General features: G+C 27.8%; 1 protein-coding gene across 1 annotated transcript in view; it reads left to right on the forward strand.

Moving 5' to 3' along the window:
* Window positions 1-1,962: 1,962 nt before the first annotated feature.
* SLO2 (slowpoke 2) overlaps window positions 1,963-23,093 on the forward strand; it is a 73,641-nt gene continuing 52,510 nt past the window's right edge. Inside the window, exon 1 of the mRNA XM_070638268.1 lies at window positions 1,963-3,248. Coding sequence (XP_070494369.1) covers window positions 3,175-3,248 — 74 coding nt within the window. The 5' untranslated portion in view covers window positions 1,963-3,174. The remainder of the gene's footprint in view (window positions 3,249-23,093) is intronic.

The raw sequence follows: 23,093 nt of genomic DNA on the forward strand, positions 1-23,093 counted from the left end.
GTCCATCAAAAATAATATTTTCAAAACCCTTTTTGTCACAAAATTTTCATTTGAAAAACTTATTAATTCAAAGTGTCAATCACAAAGACCCCATAAATGATAGACATCATAAGTGAATGTCCCCCTAAAGCAATACTTCAACAAGAAAGAATTTGATCTACAAACTCTTGCTCACTGTTGCTCAGTTTTAAAAAATAAAAAGCTGTTTTTGTTATTGAAAGCTCAAATTTATTGCAAAATATTAATCAAATGTTAAAATACTTCAAGTGGCTCAATTAGTTCTCGTAATATCTTGGATCAGCGATGATAAGAATAGATCGTTTTGAGAAATAAAAGTTTACAGGACACACTGAAAAAATAAAATAAATTAATAAAATTGGGGGTCTTCACTTTGAATAAATTATTACTTACATAATTTTTGTACGACTAGCAACACAGTAGCTACTTTAGATGATCCTCCGTCTTCCTTATAATACATTGTCACCAAATGAAGTGACAAGGATATCGAAATATAGCACAGGATTAATAAAACGGGAATACGAAAATGTCTATGGATTATTTCTGTCAATCCTACTTGATAGCATGATGTACTGTAGCATGAATAAATTAATGATGCCAATAATAAGAGAAGAAATGAATCTTGTAGGAAGTAAAGAAATGTCAATGATTTCCTCTCATTAAAAAATATACTTGTACAATTAAAAATCAAATCACTTGTTAAGAAGAATAATTGAAATGACAAAATAAAGGAATATCTTTTTAATGACAACTTCATTGCGTGCCTAATTAATTTTAAAACTCTTATAATTATTTTATTTAATTTCTAATATATTAGAAACAATTTTTGTTTGTTTTCAATTAAAGGTGTTTGGCACTCGTTGCCATAGAAACTTAACGAATACTTTTCTCGGTACTCAAAACAAATGAAAAGCTTCAAGAAAAGTTTGAACTCAATAGGGGGGAATGGACATGACTTTGATGAGGGTTGTTAAAATATAGACACAAAACAAACATAAGGACAAAAACCGTATAAGGCTATATTTCATGCTTACTTATTTCATATAAGCAACTAACTGTTGCACAAACTTTATGCCATATCCTAATATGTTTTATGTCATTTCCTTTATTCCTTTGAAATATTAAGGATATCACATTAGAAAATCATACATACCAAATTTTTGAAGGAAGGAGGTAATGTAAAGCCAAATCTTATTTTGTCAAAATACAGAGAGGCATAACAGCTGTGAGAGCAATTCTTCTATATAAAAGCTTTTTTAAGGAAAAAATGTGAGAGTAAAAGTGAAAATTTTGAGAGCACCACGTGGTTGGTGCCAGCAGCAAATGTTTTTGATTATTCGTATGAGTTTTTTCATCGTTCCTTCATCATTAATTTAATAAATGTTCATTAGCTATTAAAAAAATTAATGTTCCTTTGAAACTTTTGAAATATAAACAATTTTCAGGAATATTTGCGTTAACGACTAAACAATTCTCTTTTTTCCAGAAAATATCTGATTACTGAAATGTGCAGGCATTGGGTATGAAATAAAAAATTCTTACTTTACAAAAAGAAAATTAATTTTTATTAAATTCAGAATCTGTTTTAATTAATTTTCAACGCCCTATTAGTTAAATTTCAACCTTGTATGTTGAGTACAGTTTACCAATAAAGACTAGAGCTGCTTAGAATTGCAACAGATAAAGTCTAATTAAAAGGTTTTTGAAAAAAAGCTTTCAATTTAAAATTTCCGTTAAAAGTTTTTTTTTTACCGAGGTAACCATATCTCAACTATTCTTTGTGAGTTTTTTTTGTGTGAATCAATTCTTAGTTTTTCGCGGCTTAAAAGTGAATTAAAGTGATATTTTAACGAAAGAGAGAAAGGAAAATGAGAGCAAGAGCAAAGCAGTCGAGAGAAACGAAAGAAAAACAGTTTTCCGTGAAGAAAATTCACCATTTTCATCAGTTTAAACGTAACTGCGAAGAGTGGCTGAACAAAATTCCGCAAATCTCCTTAAAAGGCCAATAATAATTGATGAATTCACATAAAATTAATAATTAATTTAACCATTTTCCGTGTACGTTGTTGTTTACCTTTAAAAAAGCTATTAAAGAAAAGCCAAAGATTCAGTAAATTCAATTGTGAAAATCAATCAAAGATTACAAAAAGTGCATACTGGATCATCAAAAAATAATATTGTTTAGTGCTTAGTGCTATGTTAAGGTTTTTGTGGAAAAGAATATTCGTGATTCACTTAACTTTTCATATTCTGTGAATGAGAAAGTTTTGAGTTTTCATATTATATTATGCATTGAATGGACAGAAAGCGTAAAAAGCAGTAACAAAAAAGTTGTGAGAAAGTTGAAATGGTAATCTGTATAAAAGAAGTTATTCTTGTAATCCAGTTAAAAAAAGTTTGAATTATTCATCAATAGAGGATAATTGCAAAGTGTAGGATTCTATAAATAGCTATTGGCGAGTTGTAGAACATCAAACATGAATTAAATTTAATAGCTGTATACACATATGCAGTTACATAAATTACAGTTCTATCCATGCTGCTAGTTCACATAAGTAATATTTGAGTAGTTTATGTCCGATATATACATATATTCAGTTCAGTTCATTTTATGTAATACGAGAAACATGATTAAATTCTAATATCGATTTTCCCTTCAGTCTGTGCATATATACATATAAATAATATTCGACTAAATTAGTCATGAGGTGAAAATTAAAGTTTGTAACTTTACAGATGGCTCGCTAAAAAAGTTTTTTATTAATAATTTAATAACAAGGAGTTTGCCTACATATCACCATAAAGTGGACTTTTTTTTAACTTAACACAAATAACAAGAATACTTGAGACATAAATATTATTCAAGTGTTATGAATAAGGAATGTTGAATGTTGAAGAAAAGTGAAAAAAGTGAAAAGTGTAATAAAAGTCGAGAACAAGATACAGTTTAAAGCTAGTTATACAAATTCTAAAAAATATTAATAATTTCCATTGTAAAAGCTGTTGTCTCGAATTATAAACGCTCATCGCCATACTGGCAACCGTTCTAGACCTGATGGATACGTCGATGTTCCTACTACAGCAGATCAGTTGACAAATGATGGACATTCCTTAGACGATGTCCTTCAATCAACAGATGATCCCGAGCTTCAAAAAATGTCTCTACCACCACGTTATCGTTTTCGAGATCTTTTGCTCGGGGACTTTGCTTTTACTGATGATGGCCAAAGGTGAGTGACTTGTACACATGTTTACCTATCTTTAACTGACATTTTGAATTATATTGTTTGTTGTGGAACAAAGTGTTACAGAACATAAATCACAAGTAACAATCACTTAATTTTCCAAAGGATAAGCAAACTTTAACGTCAAATCGACCATGTCTCCGACATTCTTCGTTCCTTTGGAATATAAAAAGATAAAATTGAATGTTATGGACATACTTTATAATATGATTAACTACATTTACCCATTTTTTTCAATTGGATATTGACATACCTAATAAGAGAATGAAATAAACATCTGTTAAAAATCAATAAGTCAAAGATAATTGTGTCATGAAATTTGAATTTTCTTGGAAATGACTGATCAATATCGAATCGGATGGATACACAAATTGTTATGGTGATTCAACCCACACGAAAAAGGTTAAATGAGAGTTTTTTAAAATGCGTACAGATTAAAATGCTCACTATTTACGCACAATAGACATGAATTGACCTCAATGTATATATTGGTTTATATTTCCGTAGAAATAATTTATTACGATTCATCAATATGTCCCTTATTGATTTTTTACTTCACCTGCAATTATGAGTATCATTATGCTTTTCCTCATTTTCTACTCATTCCGAGACCTCCTCTTGTGGCTCGCCTGTGAATCATCAAATGGATTATATCTCGTGTATTTAAGTATACCACTGATTATCGTCAGGTTTAGCGTGTTTTCCCAAAACGGAGGCGACTAATGTTTTCTCATTTTTTTGACATTCTGATGAATTCGTTCAGTAAATAATCTCCTAGGGAAAAGGTCTTTGACATTATTTAATGAACTTTATTTTCCAGTATTTATTCTAGATTGCTAATCTCTAATTTTGTTACTTTTATTAACAATAATTGGATAATTGCTTTAGTCGCAACGACTGTGTAATCCTTTAAAAATTCAAAAACTCGGCTGCAAATAGTTTGCAGTTAGAAACAATTTACAAATTACAGACATTTATTTTAAGAACGGTTACTTCCGTTCATGTTATATAAAAGAACAAAACTGTCAAAACCAATCATTATTATTTCTACATTGTCGTAAATTGACATAGCTTTTTGTTCAGACTAAAGCGTAGTTCATTGTTTCTCTTCAAATAATTTTTTTACCCTTATACCAGGGCTTCTCAATTTTTTGTCTCAATCAGAAGTTTCATAAATTTAAATGAAATTTAATATATAAATTTGTAAAGGCTTCACTTTATTAAGTTTCTCAGCACACATTTAATGTCTCAATTTGCTCAAGTCAAAAAAAAATTGACTTCATCCCTGATTCGGTTTTGAAAAAAATGCTTATTCATTTTAATACAAAAGTCAATTAAATCTGAAATAATAATAACCTGAAACGTTTTACTGAAAATTTTTTCTGAATATTTTCGTATCCATCAGCATTGACATTATCATGTAAATAAACCACAGAGTAAGATGTAGTCGGATATGAAAATTAAGTCAGAATTTTTTCATCATTAATTTATTTAAATTTTCACTTCCATATTCATTTTCAACGCTTTTAGCATGTCAAAAATTTTATAAACATCAGAATGTTATTAAGTTAGCAATTGCTAATCTTGATGATACATTAACAATGTTTATAAAATACTTGAAAAATATCGGTTAAAAACATTTGTAAATGATATTGCAAACGTTGCCAGTATAGACAGTAGATTAGAAATTGCCATAAACGTATTTTCAATTATAATTGACTGAAAATTGTATTCGTTGTTAGAAATGGCTGAAAACTTTTGTAAAATATGAAGGAATGGGAAGAAAAAACCGACTTTATTTTTTTCGTAGAGCATAAATATTAATAATAATTCCAAAAAATATGTAGATGTGATGCGAATTATATTTTGTTCCATCAAATAAAAGGGAGTCAAATGGAAAATTCCCCTTCAAACTCACTCGACGTCAAGAAATTTCTTATTAAATTGCAAAAAAATTACGAAGACAATTCGTAAAAGGAAGAAGATATTTTAAAATTCAATTCTTTTAGAAAGGTCTTATATGTGCGTATTTGCTTACTGATTTAAAACCTAAAAATAAAATGAATACATTTTATAGCTGAAGGTGGCAGGAAATCGAAGTAAAAGCTTTTAAAATTTCACAACATGATAAATAACTTAGCAGACTTTTTAAAATTACTAACAATCCATTTCCTTTCTAAATAGCATTTTCTTTCCACATATTAGAATGGTTTCTTATCTGTACAATTTTTAATGAAATGGCCTCGATTTATAAAAGGAACATTTCATTGGCCTCTAAAGATATTACTTTTCAAAACGTTTTCCGAGCAGCACAACGTGTTTGTTAGGGCTTGACTACGACACCGTTATGAATGGTAAGAGAGTGGTATCGTGATGGTGAATTTCAACCCTGTTTTGGGGAAAAATTGTGGTTCGTTAGGTTATGCTACTCGGATTCATGGTCTTTTCTAGCAGTTAAAAATATCCTTAAAATGTTTACAATTCTTAATCTTGCGTTGATTGAACTCAGGACTTACTGCTTGACTTACAGCTTTAGTTATCGTGATGGTCATCCTATATATATTTCTATTCCTTTTTCTTACAAATGATACAAAGATATTATTTTGTATACAATCTTTTCTCTCTTGAGTGAATGAATTTCTCATGAAATTTAGAAATGAATAGACAGGAAATTTTCCCCACCTAAAAAACTTCATATTGCGGCAGTAAGCATATAGTCCTCAATCAATTTTCCAATTTTTTTTTTCTTGATGAAAAACGGCATTTTCTTTTTGAAAAGTGAGAACCATAGGGAAATGAAATTTTGAACTAGAAAATTTAATTTACTCAACAATAGAAAAGTTTATTCTATATCTGAATAGAACGATCATTGTAAGCTTTTTTAGGCTTCTATATTTAAAGTTATTAATGCACAATATTCATGCACATAGCAACAGCATTAAATATTCAATACAACAAAGTTTTTTATAACAAACATAACTCGTATGATTAATGCTCATTAGTGACATAACTCATAATTGATAAATAAAATTAAATGAAATTAACTTGAAAGCTTTCACTGTGTGTGGGGATAAAAAAAACACAAAAACACAATAACGAATGCAAAGAGTACTGGTCAACAATTAAGTTAATCTAGTACACAAGGGATATTGTTCGTAATAATTGGTCATGTCTTTTGCCCATAAAAAGACCCCAAAATGCTCATTCCTCGTTTTATTAACGAAAATGAACAAAAACGTTTGCTATAGCCGGACCGAAAAAAGCAAAAAGTGAGTGACAAGTTCATTTTATTTATCTTCTATTCATTATTTTGTGAGCAATAAAAGTTCATTCATTTTAGATCTACATTAAATCAAGATTATACTATATGAAAGATTGTACATGCATATTGTTGCTGTTGTCGGAAAGTGTTAAGAACTTTCCAAATGAATGGAAGGGAAAATCAATAAATTACTAACGAAAAATACGACATATGTCGGCGACACTGCTTGATATATATATGCACTATAGGAAATTTTTTATGTATACAACCTACAGCGATGATGATGAGCAACTCGTGGTGATTCAATCATTCCCAATGCCTTATTAATTTCGTTTTCATTTTTTTCATTATTCAACTATTGACTGTGCCAATGTGAGAAAGTATATCAATATATGCATGCACATCGATAAATGAAAATATTGATTTGTTAGCATGAATTCCTTTTTTACCACCCATAGTTTGGATCAAAAGAACTTGCTAAAGAAATAATTATCAAGAAAGATAAATCTCACTCCCACTTTTTCATTCATTTATCATACATGCTTGTTGTATCAGCAAAAAAAAGCTAGTAAATTCATTCAGCGGATATAAAGAAATGATATGAGGAAATGATAGAAAATTATTTTGCTTAATAATGATACTTAAGAGCACAGAATGATTTTTCACATTCAAGTCAGATAATTTTCGTTATTATTCTTCCTCATTCTGTCTAGCATATTCATGACTTCTGTAATATTACAGTATGACAACAATTATTTTGTAAGTCTTACAACATTTTCATGAATTCTTTACTTATCACTTGACATCTTGCACTGTAGGAAATCTTGATATTACAGGTAAAATAATGATGCCATAAAAATCATTTCGTAGTTTTGAAATATAATATTTTGTATGACTTACTTTAAGCATTACTGTATGTAAACCTTTAAACATTGTAAAAAATTATAATTTAGAATTTGAAAACATTTTTTCCATTTGTAAAAAAAAACCATAATATGAATGAGGTTTCGTTCTTGTCTTAAATAATTTATTTTCATGTTTTTAAACTTTTCTCGTTTGGGGATTATTTACAAACTCGTATGATGAAGATCTTAATTTAAGACAACTATAAATTTTTCCATTAAAGTATCTTATAACTTGTTCTTAATTAATTAAAACTAATAAGTTTAGAGTAGATTTATCATAATGATATAAGATTATTACATTTATCAAGAGCAACTTAATTATCCCTTAACCACTGAAAATTGTTTTCCCTGTTGTTTGACTTTGTTGTTATTGCACCTTAAGCACAATCAAACAACAGAAGCTTACTCAAAAACAAGATTAATGAGAATGTTTATTTCTTGGTATGATATCATCATTGTTCTTCATCCTACCCTACACATTCTTTCCATGTCTGTTCTTTTAATATCGCGTACAAAATTGATAATATTAAATCCAATTGATCCTTTTGAAAATTTTTATCGGATTATGAAGAAGCTGAATCTTGAAAGTATATTAAAAAAAACATATTATTTTTCATTTGTTTGAAGAAGATTTCGAGATTTTAAATTTAGAAATGTGCCTTCAAATTTCCTCATACCGTCTCACAAATGAATATTCAGATTTCATTCATCAAATTTCAATTTGATTTGATTATTTCTTCAAGCTTATCGATGAATTATCTCTAAGACATAAAGCAAACAAATTATTTAATTAAATAATTATTGATGGATCACAAAGCCAATGACTTCTGGCATTTAGTATTGCAATGCAAACAAAAACGATTGACAGTCAATAATCTGATGAAATTTCCTCTAGGGTAGGACTTAAAATATCATCAAAACAATAGAACATGTGAAAAATTTTGTGTCTACAGCGTAGATGATGGGTGAAAATGAAGGAAAAGAAAATGATAATAACAAAAGAAGCTTAGACAAAGAGAATACAATCTAAAACGAGAGACATGTAATATGAATTTTATAGAAAGTTCATCATATGATGATGAAGTGAAGTTTTTCATGTTCGTAACATTTTTGCCGATGGCAATTATAGGATACATCATGCATAGTACAATGAAAGAAAATTAAAATCTAGCGTTAATTTTATCTACTTTTCTTGTTTGCCTTCGAGTAAATTTCTCAAACTTCAAAAGATAACTTTAATGCACTTACATTTTCGAATATTTAATAAATTTGCAATTTTGTTAATTTCCAATATACTATTTTATATCAGCAAAGCACTTCTTACAAAGTGCCAATCTTAATTTTAACATTAAAACGTAATCTTAAACTTAGATAAATGAAGGAAATGTTTGCCATTTCAATGCTTCAATTAAATTATTTTCACATTATTGAAAGAGATAGAGCACAAAATTTCTTAAGTTGAACAGGATGTCAGTATCAAATTCATTTCAATGGAAAAAATCTCAGATAATATTTCATTATATAACAACTGTGAAATACTTTTTTATAATCATATTTTAAATGCTAATTGGAAAAAAGGTTCAGGGTTGCAAAAGCAATCAAGTGTGATTTATTTTATGAAAAATTGTGATAAAAAGAAGTTAATGAATGGAAAAACCTTCTTAATATTTTCCTTATCTATCGATATGATGACATTAAATTCTTTATTTTAATTTAATGCTTTATTTTTCTCATTTTATCGAAATAATTTAGAGCACATTTTGAGTAAACAAATGTGATATCTTGTTCACTTTAGTTTTATTTAGAATGTAATATAAGAATTTCCTCTTCTTATTATAGTCAACTATTATCATTTAATGCGGATACAATTACAAACCCGTGAGATACTTTACTACATTAAAGTCAGAGTTTAGTGAACGGCCTGCAAAAAATTGATTCCATGTATTGTCAACTTCTTAAAACGATGTCTTTGCGTAGGATAAAATTGTATACAGGCTCTTTTTAAAGGTATTTCTTAAAATTTGGAAATACATCACAAACCTCTCGGTTACTTACAAACAAAGCTAAGTAAACAGCCTTAAAAATAAAACAAAAAAATAATCCTACATTCTGAAAATGTGCTGTTCGGGAAATTGAAAAGTAGAATAACAAGATCAAGTAACAACGATTTTAAGGATTCCCTTATATCTTCATTGATCAAAACGAAATTGCATTTTGTTTGACTTTTCTTATATTATTTTCTTTTTTTTCTCGTTTTCCATTTCTCCTTCCCCAAAATGTGACATTGGAAGTTTATTTTTTGATAAATTTCTTTCTCCTCAAATTTGAATCCAATAACCTCTTGTTATACATACACACTCAAACATCACCAATTGACCTTTCTGTCACCAAAATGACATAAAGCACGATGTGATACTAGCATTATTTTCTTAAAAATAGAACACGTATTGAATAATTTATTGTAAAGACTCAAACATTTGAAATATTCAACCTACATATATTCTGTCTTCAATTGAGCTTTAAAGCTTATAAAAATTTCGAATAAATTTTTATTTACTTACGCATCGCCTTTTAAATTTTCATCTATGCTCTGACGGTATATTCAAAATTTAATTACGCTTGTTGAAAGAGCTTTTTTGCACATTTTTTTTTTTGCTAACATCATCATCTGTCTCATCAAGTGCTTTTAGGATTTCCTCGTTTATTAACTTGAAAACTGACAATAATGATGATCTATTGGCATTGACATACGAGTAGATATAGATGTGGGTGATTCATAAAATTCTTTATATGGAAAAAAATAGGCGTCAGAAATTTTAAAGGTTAAAGAGAAGTAGGGAAAATTGATGGATATATGTCGCATGTATAATGAAATTTATCTATTTTACTTAATGTACACAAATTTATTTCTTTTCTCACTCATAACTTAATTTTCTCGGTACATTTATGCACACATTTCAATACATCGATTTTCTTGTCGTCTACAAAGTAATATATAGGATCCTTTTATGATATACGTGCTTTTAAATCGATGTACAATCCTCTTTTTTACATTATGTCTAAAATGATTTAATATCAGAAAGGGAAGGGATAAAAATACTTTCACATCCCCGTCACAAAATAAACTCAAATGAAATAATAACATTAAAATTATTGATTGAATAAGAAAGTGATAAAAGCTGTTTTTCCTTACACGATGATCCTATAATTTCCTGTTACTTATTTATTTATTTATCATAACTTAAGAATTTCGTCTAACAAAGCTTTGTTAATCAGTTTAGATATTCGGATAAGGGAGGAATAATCCTTAAGTTAATTATACCAAATCTTCAAAGACTCACTCATTTATTCATTCGTTCATTTTCTTCCTCATAATCATGCGAATTGTTCATCTACTCTATTTACTGTGAACATGAAATTATCCTTGTGCAATTGTTCATCACATTCTTATGCATAAAACAATAATGTGTCAACAAACGACGTTCATTAAAGTTTAGAATTTTAGATGTTTGTGCTAAATTTACAATATTAATTTACAGACTAAAAAGTGATGAAAATTTTTTGATATACTTTCACTTTTAAGTATGTTAAGCAAAAAGACATGCTTATAAAAGTTTTGTAAGGGCTTGCGAATAATTTTTTTTTCACACTCACTATGTCTAATATACATGAATAATGGTGTTGGAAAATGATTAACGCAGTGCTTTATTTAGTCTAGTTGTTTGTAATAATTTATACAAAATAAGAAATAGATACAAGGACATCACGACAAATTTAGTTATGATGGTTCATTAAGCGTGAATAATACAAAGTAAAGTAAATCATTTTGACATGAGAAAAAAAAAATTTGTCCTTTTTTTGAAATTTAATTTTTTAAGGAAAAGTAAACCATTATATTTATTATGTTGTATAAAAGTAAAATTGTTGAAATATCTCATAAAACACATTTTACTCACTTTTCGAATATAATACTTTTTTTGCTGAGATAAACTTATAGATATGTTGAAACTCATATTGCTATTGAATAAAGGAATCAATCAACTTACATTTAAGGATTCCTGATGGTAGAATGAAATTGAGAGATTGTAGGATGATTGTAAATAAAGAAAGGGAGTGATACTTCAATAGATACTTTCGATACAGGGTTTTTTTTTGTGTTGGGATACGATATTCTCAATACCATTATCATCATAGTATATAAATAGGAATACTCACTACACAACACAACACGCTTGAATGATATCTCAACTAGAGTCAGTTGTACACTTTGACATTATTAGGGGAAAGTCTACCTTTCATTATGTTGCATTAAAAAAATACTGAGACTTTTGTTCTCAGCTGAGTACTCATTCATCAATTTTCTACTAAATTTTGCATGCTTCCTTTTTTAAGACCTTTCTATTGTGGCATGAGTGGTTCTTTATTGTCTTTTTAAAGAAAAATTCAATAGATAAATGTAAAGCACGAATCAATATTTTTATGTAAAGCTAAGTACTGCGTCGACAAATGACAGTGATAGAAAGAAAAACATGAAAATGTTTTCAGGCGAAAAGGTTCATGACGACATAGAATCTGCTATACGTGCTAAAGAGTGCATTGTTAAAAAAGGGGAAAAAATTGAATAGAGAAAAATGGTATTCCAAAACAAAAGAACAAAATTTTATTTATTAACACACAAATGACTTGGATCTAAAATACATATTCTGGTCATGCCCTTACAACAGCTACGGTTAAATTAATTTTTCATGTGCTTGTAACGTAGAAAAAAAAATCTTATTTGCGAGATTCTTTATTTTTTCTGTCTAAAACAATAATTTTTTTCTTCTTCTTTTTAAATCTATATTTAATAGCCGATTTTTTTGTACAGTTGCTGTTTATCACTTTTTTATTTAAGCTTCTTCTTTTCTGACTGTGATTTTGACAGAAATTTCACTTGAGGCCTATCAGTCGAAATCTTCGAAATTGAAAAATATAGATTCTGAAACTTTTCTCATTGATCGAAGAAAAACAAACAAAGTAGTATGACAGCATCGTGTTGTGGGTTGTGTTGATTGGCGAAAAAGTCACTCAACTCTTGCTTTGGCATTGAGTAAAAATAAACTGATAAAAAGAAGATTATAATTCTATTTTAAAGTTTAAAAAATCCATTCTCTACATTATCATCGGATTTCATGTGAAAATCATTTATTTTTATTATCTTACATATATTTATATATAACCACACATCCTATTTTCATTTATCATGCCATTCTTCTTTAAAAGTCAGGTTACTGCGTTTTGGATTATCTTCGTATTTTTATTTCATTCAAAACCAAGGTTTATCCAATGAAAACATAATATTGTTAGCAGGAAATGTAGAATAAAAAATTTGAAGTATGTATGCTTGAACAAAGTTCAAAAGAGTGCTTTCTGGTCGCACGACAACCTCACAGTTATAAATGTAGGAAACTATTTTTTCATTTTCTTTTATTCATGCATACAATTTTCATTCAAAGTGTTGAATTATTTATCTTTTGTTTTACAAAATTGTAAAAATGCACGAACTGTACTCATTAATTAAAATGTAAAATAGTAGTTATGTACAAGTGTCTTAAGAACTATATGATTTAAGAACATTTCTACGTTCTCAGGTGCATTATTGTTTTAAAACAAAAAAACTTCTCAAAACTCGTCAACCTCCCCCCAGACAAATAAGATTATCATGTTTTTATGATTTTTTACGATTCAAAATGAATGAACGAAGCGAAAGTTAATGAAAGAACAAATTATATACAAGTTGACTTTAACATGAACCAATTTAATTTTGATACGTAAGCTTGTCCCAACAAATTCTCATGTTTCATGAAAGAGGTAATTATTTGTGACGTCGTAACCTTAGTGGAGGTAGAAGTGAAAAATTACTGAAAATTATAATTTTAAATTATAGAAGTATGTGGCTAGTCCACTGTCCAATAGCTGAAAAAGAGTTAATAATTCTTCATCAACGACAAATGTTGAATGTTCTGCTTCATAATATTTTTTTGTTGAAAAGCTACACTAATTTTCATTGATTTGAACACTGAATATTTTACGAAATGATAATAAAAATATATTGGTTACAACCTTCCATCAAATTGAAATAAGAAATTCAATGGAAAAGATCAATAAGGAGTTACGACATCGTTGTAAATAAACACAAAACAAATGCACGCCTTTAAACATAAATTTCAATATTAGTTCAAACATTTACGAAACGTCGCAAGCTTTATTTTTAGGAAATTTTCGCCCGAGGAGCAGAAAAGAAAACCCACAAAAAATCTACACACAACATAAAATTTTTATTTTCTACGAAGAAAAACTACAACAAAAGTAGAGTAAATTTGAATAAACAATGTAAAATTAAATTTCAATTCAATACAAAATGTGCAAAATTTTCTGATTTTTCTTCTACTTTTCACCAAACGAAAATAACATCTTTCAATGTGCGATGTGTGTAAAAAAATATGGTAAAATAAAAACGTGTTGAAAAGAATATAAACTCATGCCCGAAGGTCGTTTTTATGCTAACTGAAAATTATTGGAAATGAGATTGTATGCAAATATTTGGATCGGATTATCATTTAAAAGGAAAATTTGTAAAATATTTAGCAATTTCAAAGTTAATATAAATGTGTCTAAATTTTTAATTTAATTTACTATTCATCATAATTTTATATGCTCTAATCAAAAGAGCAGATATATCAAATTCCGTCCTGTTATTGCTAGGCAGGTGAACCTATTCATATAAAAGGCAAACGAGAAGAAAATCATTTTAATTGAAATTTTCACTCATTAAATTGCTGTAGTTAGTTGACTCAATTAATTAACAAATGCTGCTAATGAATCTTTCTATCGCATGAAAAAAATATTTTGGATTTCCTCATAACATTTCGTTTCATCATATCGATTTTAATCTTCGAAAATCCTTCTTAGATGTCTCTGTAGGTTACATTGTATGTATGTATGTGTCTATGATGCTCACTCATCCTTTATAATAAAAATTCGGATGTTCTATGATAATGGCAATCAATTATTCAAAAGTGTGTACAAAACAAATTTGGTGCATAAACTTTCGTTATTACAAATACAATTTTCCATGTAATAATCGATTACATTAATATCAATAAAGGCCATTTGCTCACATGAAAAATTCATGAAAAAATTTTAATACTGTTAGTTCTGTGGCAAACAATATCAATTTACTTCATGAATTTAAAAATGGTGAAAAAATACTGGAAATATTTATACCTGAATATTAAATTAAGCAATTAAAAGTTTTGCACGAGATGCACGTTGCAAAAGAAATCGATGTAGTTCATTAAATTTAATTATTCATTATTGAAGTCATTAATATTTTATTTAGAAAAAAAAAATATTCATGTTCTATAAATTATGAAAAAAGGTGGAACACGAAGCATATTTTCATATCTTCCACTCAATTTGACTTGTGGAAATCCATTCATTTATAATTGAAGGGAATGTACAATTTATGAGAACGTGGAAATAGTATTTTTTATGTCGATATGAAAATATCAGCCACATTAATATTAACTTTTAACTTTTCAATCTCCAAGGTGTTTACTGAAATATTAAAAAGGAGAAAGACTAATACAATATAGGAAAAGCTTATTTTAAAGCACTAAATCCCGCCAAAAAGTGTCTTAATCGACACCAAAGCTTCAACAGATTTTACCTTTCATATATTCAAATATTTAACCTTTCGATGAAACATTATGTGCGAGGTAAGGAGTAAAAGAATTATATAGTTGAAAGCTCTTGAATCATTGTGTATGATTTATGATGTCTCTCACATTTTATGTTAGATATGAGGCCAAATGTTGGTAGGCGGGTATATTTCATACTTTCCAATTCATAAAATTCCATTAAAAATAAATGGTTCATTGATTTTTACCAGTAGAATTTAATCCAATAGTGTTGATATTTCACCTTTCTTCACTTCTGATATTTTTATTACGGAAAAAAAAAATTATTTATGAGGAGAAATATTAAAAGCTTCATATCTCTCTAATGATGCCCATTCAACTGATAGTTTGTGGTATTGGAAAATGTTATTTGAGCCAATGTGACAATGTTTCTCTTTCTTTTACTTTTCTCACTTTAAAAGGGAGAAAAAGTCTACAAATAAATGAGAAAATTCTCCAAAAAAGCAGCATTTTTGCTGTAGTAAAAAGCGTGAAACACAAATACACACATAAAGTTGTTGAACGTGGAGACGAAAGAAGGATATTCTTTTTTGGCTCTTTCACATTAAAAAAAAAATTTTTTATTTGAAGTACTCCACAGAACAGTATTTTTCGCAGTGATATGACCTAGAATTTTGCAAATCTTTAAACAATTTAAACAAATCATATAAGGATTAAAATCAAATGTGTAGTTTTTATAAAAATTAGTTTGTGTAAAACCTTGTTATAAAGAAAATTTTTGGACATTCACTTTATACAAGAATAACTTTATATACTGACTATAGTATAGTATTGATGTGTAGTAAAATCCCTACTTAAATGTGTTTTTGTTACGTAATTTAGGTTTTTTATACGAAAACTTTCCAAATCTTCTACTCTATTCTGTGTAAATATATTTATATATACCTCCTATATATGTGTGACTTCTCAATTCACTTAATCATAATGAAGAAATGAGGTCAAATAAGAATTTAAAGCTAGTGAAGGAATGAGAAAAGGGAAAAAAAAGAATGCAATCAAAACTTTTGCCTTTCTGTCACTAATTATCATTAAAATAAGAAGAAGTTATTGAAAATGATTAGATAAAAATTTATTGCTGTAATGAGGGTGGAAAAAATATTAGGGAATTAAATTTGATAGGTACACAAAGGGTTCCTTTTTCTGTCATTTCAAATTCCTTTTGGGAACATTAGTGAACTTTTTTTCCCTAATTGAATCACTAACAATAGAATTTATTCAATGTTAACATTGAATTCCACTGTCAATTATGAATCCCTTATAATACTTTTTTTCACTCTCATTTACACAATCGTATATAGTTATGTGGAAAGGCAATGTGTCGCCGTATGCTGCTGGCAATCGAAAGAGAAGAGAAGAGAAAATAATAATATAATTTCTGTCATCAAATAACTAACTTCTTTCTTTTTTCTTCCTTATCTCAATGTGTAATTTAATGTGATTATGTGCTGTGTGTTTGTGTCAATCTTAACCAAGATAGCTGAAAATCTAAAGGATATCATAGATTGAACAAAAAATGAGAAGAAACTCATATTCATTTTGAATTTCATATCATGAAACAGAAATGAACGAATAGCAATTACTATTGCAATTGGATGTGAAATAAGATATAATTGAAACCCGCTTGGTGTTGGATGGTTAATAATACTTGATTTGATTTTATGTGAAGAGATTCAATGTGTGCTAATCCTTCGACGATGATAAATTGGATCTATTTCATTTTCTATTTCTGAGACTATATTTTTCTTCTTCTTTAATTGTGACATTTATCTTTCATGTAAAACATTTTTTTTTTATCCTATAATCGTAAAATGCTGCTAAGAACTCGTTCATTTATGACGTCTAGTATTTGAGGCTGTCTACAGCCCTAAAGTTGATATTAAATACAATAGAGAATTGGCATGAAAAACTAAATTTCAATAGTCATCATTTATGAACGATCCTATATGCAAATTATAACCCTATAGAGAATGAAAGCTTGATGTAGCTTTTAGTGTGTATGCCATACGATACATCTGAATATGTACTGATTTTGCAATTGACAGTCATATCGGGTATATGACTAAAAAACTTTGTACATAAATTGATACAATTTTTGACTTATTCCTTTAACTTGATGCTTAGATCTGCGCAAAATAAAAACATTAAAATGAAATTTAACCCTTTTTCGTATTGCTTAGTAACTAATAAAGGAACGCAAATGTGCATTGATTTTTTTAGAGGAAATTTTTGAATTAACATAAATTAATGACGTCAAGCTGTAAAGGTTAGAAAATAATCAAATTTCAACATTAGATGTGATTTAAAAATCTACAACAATACGTGCAGGCTTTAACGCCCATCCTTAAATTTCCACCACAGTATAGCTATGATCTATAGCATTATATTACATTAAAGTTCATTCAACCATTTCAATTTTTTATTTTAATGCTGCTTTACATGCATGGATGAAATAAAAATAACTACAAGAATGTATATTTTATGATTCTTTCTTTCTCCAAACGAAATGAAATAACCTTAACATTTTGTTAAAAAACTATTTATGTACATTTGAAGTTGATGTGATGATAATGTTTATATACAATTTTAATGAACTTTTCACTTCTATAATTGAGTTTTGGTGTGAGATTAAATTTATAAAGTTTTCCATTTTCACTATATATTATATTTTAAATTAAACCTGACACGAAATCTTCAATGTTAAAAATCCTCCTTCAACTTCTGTCGAGTATAAAAAACTTTTATTATAATATGATAAATTTCATTTTTGTGTCTGACAATTTCAAAACAAATTTCCTTCAGAATGAGAATTTTGATTAATAGTAAAACATAAAAGAGACAATTCAAGGTAAAGCTTGTTAAAATACAATAGAACTTGAACATAGAATAATAATTTCTTTATTTGGTTGATCGATTAATCTCAAACTATGTTTCACAGGTGTACACTATTGCAACTCTTTTCTACCATTCATATTTTATTCATATGACCAAAATAAGTTTTTGTCATCTGTGGTAAAAATCCATTTAAACTTTGAGGCAAGTTTGAAATGTATAGTCTTTTATTTGTAATAAGCTTTATATGATGAGACGAAAATTCTTGAAATAAATGTTAAAGCTTTCAGTGTACATTAGTTGTAAAAAATTTTACTCGCTGACTTTAATAATGCTCATGTTCTCATGTCTTGTTGTACATAGTTTCACCAAGAAAAATAAACTTTTCCGACATCTTAAGTGTTGGAAAAAAAGTTGGATTTTCTCTATAGACAAATAATATTTCAGTGGTAGAGCCATAGTTTACAGTATCCCAATTTATAATGAATCAGTAAAGAAAAATCCTATAAATTCTTAAAATGTTACATTAAATCACAAAATAATTAAAAAATTTTGTGAAATCTTAAAGATTTATCTCAAAATGTTCACTTGTTTCTGTTTATCTTCATTTTCTTTGGCATTGTTCTAAATTATATTTTGTACGAGACAGTTAAAAATGAAAAAGATAGTATTGAAGCTTACAGCGAAGAAGTGAAAAACTAAGAAGAATACAAAATAAAAATCGATAATTTTATGTTGAACTAACAGAAAAAAAAAATCTTTGTCTGCACATGTTGTTGATAGTAATCTTGAAATGTATTATTTTCTACATGCATGCGATGCCACCTGACCGCTTAGAATGTTTTTGTTATCTGACTGAATTGGAACACCAAAAAGAGCTTTTGTAAATTATAGTCATGTCATCAAAAATAATTTTTTCGAGATAGGTACGGCAAAGTAGAAGATAAGGAAGTCATAAGTAGCTCAAAGCTAGGTAGATAATTTTTAATTTCCCACAATTTCAAGCTTTTGTGTATGAACGCGTAGGAATCATTTATAATGATGAAGATTTGTGATAAGGGATCAAAAAATAGAAATAACGAAAATCACTTATGAACGACCTCATATAGGATATATTACAATTTTCTTCTGAGGTTTCATTAAATTTCCTATTTTTTTTATTTAATTTGGCCACGTGTCTGAAGAAAAGCTTGGTTTGATGCTATCGAGAACAAAACCCACTGTTTCATTTTATTATGTAATAAACTTTTCGGCGCCTTTGAGTTAATTTTGCTGCATAATTACAAAAACCATTAATTAATCCTTCATCTACAGATATTTCTACATCAATCAGCTTTTTCTTCAGTAGAATAATTGAATTAAATAAATTTCCGCAATACATTGATAACGCTTTTATACATGTCATCCATCGACAAAAATGGGGCTGATTGATTGCATTTCAATCCTTAATCGAATGTTTCGTTGAATTTCTGCTCAATTAAATTTAACCCCTGCTCAATAATATTGATTCAATTTGTAATCGAAGAAGTTTAAAACATTCATTTTTTATTCGTTTTTACATAAATATTTAATGCCCTTAAAGATAAATTGAATTAACGTTTTTATTCAGCCAAAACCATTAGGATAATAAAATTTAAAAGTTTGGTGTGAGAATCGAAAAATTTTGTACGTTTTTATCTTTTGGATGATAATAAAGTTATCTTAATGAATAACTAAATAAAATACTAAGTTTGTTAAAAATTCAAATTTATTCTGTAAATTACTTATAAAACTTTGTTAAAAATAGGAATAAAATTTGTTTCATTCCCTTCAAAATTATTGATAATTCTTTAAAAAAAACTTTCAAAATTATATGTAAATTTTCGATTATCATAAATTTTTTTAACAAAAGATTTTACTCTGGAATTTTTAACATAAATTGTTGAACAAAGCTTACAATTTACATCCTTGCAATATTTCTCCTGAAGCTAATAAAAAAATCTTATTATCTCTTTTACGCTGTGGCATTTTATTTGAAAATGTTTTATGCATTCCTAGTTTTGCATTGTGTGGTTTTTATGTGCTTCCTTAAATCATAATAATGAAATTTAAACGCTGAGCATTGTTGAACATTGTTGTAAGCATTTGAAAAAAATTATATCATTCAACTTTGTATAACATTCTTTTTTAAAGACTAATGAGACCTCTTCTTACCAATAATAAATGAAAAAGATTCATCTTGTTCAAATAAATCTTTTAATGTTCCAACTGATTTGTTCCGGACATTGAGATCGGTTTATTTATGTGCCACGTAAAATATTGAATTAGAGAAAAAAATAGAATCACGCTGATGATCACAGCAAAAATGTTTTGTGAATCAAGCAAAAAAGTAATAAAAGATCATGTTTAAAAAAGAAAAGGTTAACGAATTAGAAAACTTTTATTTTGAATTTCCGTAACTTTTTCTGATAAAAAAAGAGCTGAATCATTTAGCGAACAAAACATCTCAAATCTGTCCATGACGAATACGTGTTGAAAAGGGCGAAGAGAATTGGAATAAATAAAATAATCAAGAGAGGGACGTTTGAAAAACATACTTGGTAGAAATGAAAAGAGTTGTGTTGAATATATTATGAATGAAGCCAAGATGTGGTCCTTTGGATAGTCAAAAAGCTTTAGGATAAACATTTGTCAGATAAAATCCTTTAAAAATGTCTTTTGGCTCTGCTTTTATTATACCTTATTTCCACATATTTGTTTTTGACATTTATAAAAAGATTGTAGGAGCATCTGGGTATTAGAATAAACCAAAGGGTCTAAAATGGAATAGAATTCCTTTTTTATTGATATTTGAAAGTATTTCATAAAAGTGTGTATGAATGTTTGATCTACCTTTAAATTGCTATTATTTATTTTATATGTAAATTACAAAGTTATGTTTCGTGCAAAAATAAATATTTTACTTTTTCATTCATTTCAATTGCTCGCATATGCGAAATGAAAATTTATAAGAACAATTTTGAAAACATTCACGAAAAAGTGAGTATAATAATCGTGAAAATATTTTGAAACATATGACAAAATTCTTAACGACCCCTGTCGACTCCCAAATGCAAACAATAAATATAAAAATATTTTTCATATCTTTGACAAAGTAAATGTTATAAACAATGACACAAATGCTCATAACATGTTTGCTGCAGAAACATTCATATGCATACATAAAGTCAAACATGCCACTTTCCAGATGACATGAAATTAAATGAACTTTATGTTATATTTATCAGTTTTTATATTATTTTTTTATTGGTGTAATTCAATAGAAGAATCAACTAAACTTCTGTTGAAAAATCAATTTACTTTTTAATCTTCATACATAAAGTGTTGCAAAAAAATCCATGCAACATGCTCCCATTATTATCGACAATTGCTTCAAATGTTGTAGCAAAGGACTTTATCATATTCTCGAAAAGTTTTCATTTTATCATTCTAAATATAATCTTCTGGGATTTTAATATAGAATAAAAGAAATGTGTTGACTAGATTTTCTTCTACGAAATTTTACTATTGTGATAGCAATAAAGCTTAAGGGTATTTTCATGCTGATGAGCTTCATATGCATAAACTCCTAATTAGAAATCTAACAATTTGATTCGATAAGCTTCAAGCTTTAATTGCCCCGAGAGACAATCATCCATGTCCATTTTTATTCAAATTTTCTCTATCTCGTTATTTTTTTTTTAAATAACTTTGTTGAAATTGGTTCTATATTTAGAATATTTTCTCACATTAATTTGAATAGAATGTATTTATGTAACTAGCAGCTCCGCATAATGGACGTTTACTTGAATTTTTAATTTTACCACGAAATTTTAATTCTATAAATTCATGAAGTTACAATTTTGTATTTATAAAACGAAGTGTGGGTGTGATTACAACAAGTACAATTTTGTTTACGATATGAAAAGGGAAATTTTCTAGATCAAATAAAAGTCATAATCTATCAAATTCATGGTCTCCTAATTTAAGCTCAAGGCTAGCATGTTCATCAGGAAATGTTGCATAATAGTTTTCATTTTCACTCATTTTAATAAACAAAGGGAAGAATTTAATAACGTTTTAGCGGTTATCCCATAAATATTTAATGATCTGAAATTCTCAGTATGCCTAGCTTATAAACTATAAAAAAACGCAATATGGTCACAATAACGAGCTTAAATATGTCTGTGATATTTTAGCCAAAATCATTTTGTTTATTAAAGAAAAAGTTTTCCCGTTTCATTCAGTTTTTGTTATTATGAACTTTTATCCATTTCACCACCTTCCTGCCTGAGGAAGTAATCATATTTTGTTTTATGATTTTACTTTGCTGTATTTACTAACGGAAATATTATATTTAATTAATTCAAAAAGAAAATACAGGATTGTTACGGGAATTTTTATAATTAATGCTTGATAAACTTTTATTTCTTTGCAAATATGAACAGCACTAAGTATAAAATCACCAATTGCTTTAAGTTTTGAAATTCGATTTTATAAAAATTTAATGAAATTGTATTTTTCAAAAGGCAATTTGATTGCTCCATTAAATGTAGAGCTGAAGGCTATACTTAATAAATTAATTAATGGGTAATTATATTATGAATAAAATATTGGAAATTAAGAAAATAAATGCTTGAAGGATACTGTCGTAAATATTTTATGAAATGGCTTCCGCGTCCTATCATCAATATCATCATGCTGTATTGAATAATATATATTGATCTCATTGAATAAATAACAACAATAATTAAAGTGAACATAATGTGCTCATGTAAACCCATATGAAACCATTTTATATATTGGCTTGTCAGTACTGTGATTTTTGCACTTAAAACTTTTTTCCCAGACACCTTTGAGCTGACTGTAAATAAAAGTTTTAAATTTCTCAAAGCATTTGTGGTGTGTGATAACATACCTTTGTTGTAATCTATCACGCAAACCATTATGACCAAGAGAGATAAAGAGAAAGTAAAACATTGGAAAAACCTCAGTACTAGGTGGGGTTAGATAAGAATTCAGGAAATGTGGTAAAAAATGCCTCTACATTTTCAACAATAAATTTATATCTTGA

The sequence above is a fragment of the Chironomus tepperi genome, unplaced genomic scaffold (genome assembly GCF_022539635.2).
Source record: "Chironomus tepperi strain 1889 unplaced genomic scaffold, CSIRO-AGI_Ctep_v1 contig_172, whole genome shotgun sequence".
NCBI classification, from domain to species: domain Eukaryota; kingdom Metazoa; phylum Arthropoda; class Insecta; order Diptera; family Chironomidae; genus Chironomus; species Chironomus tepperi.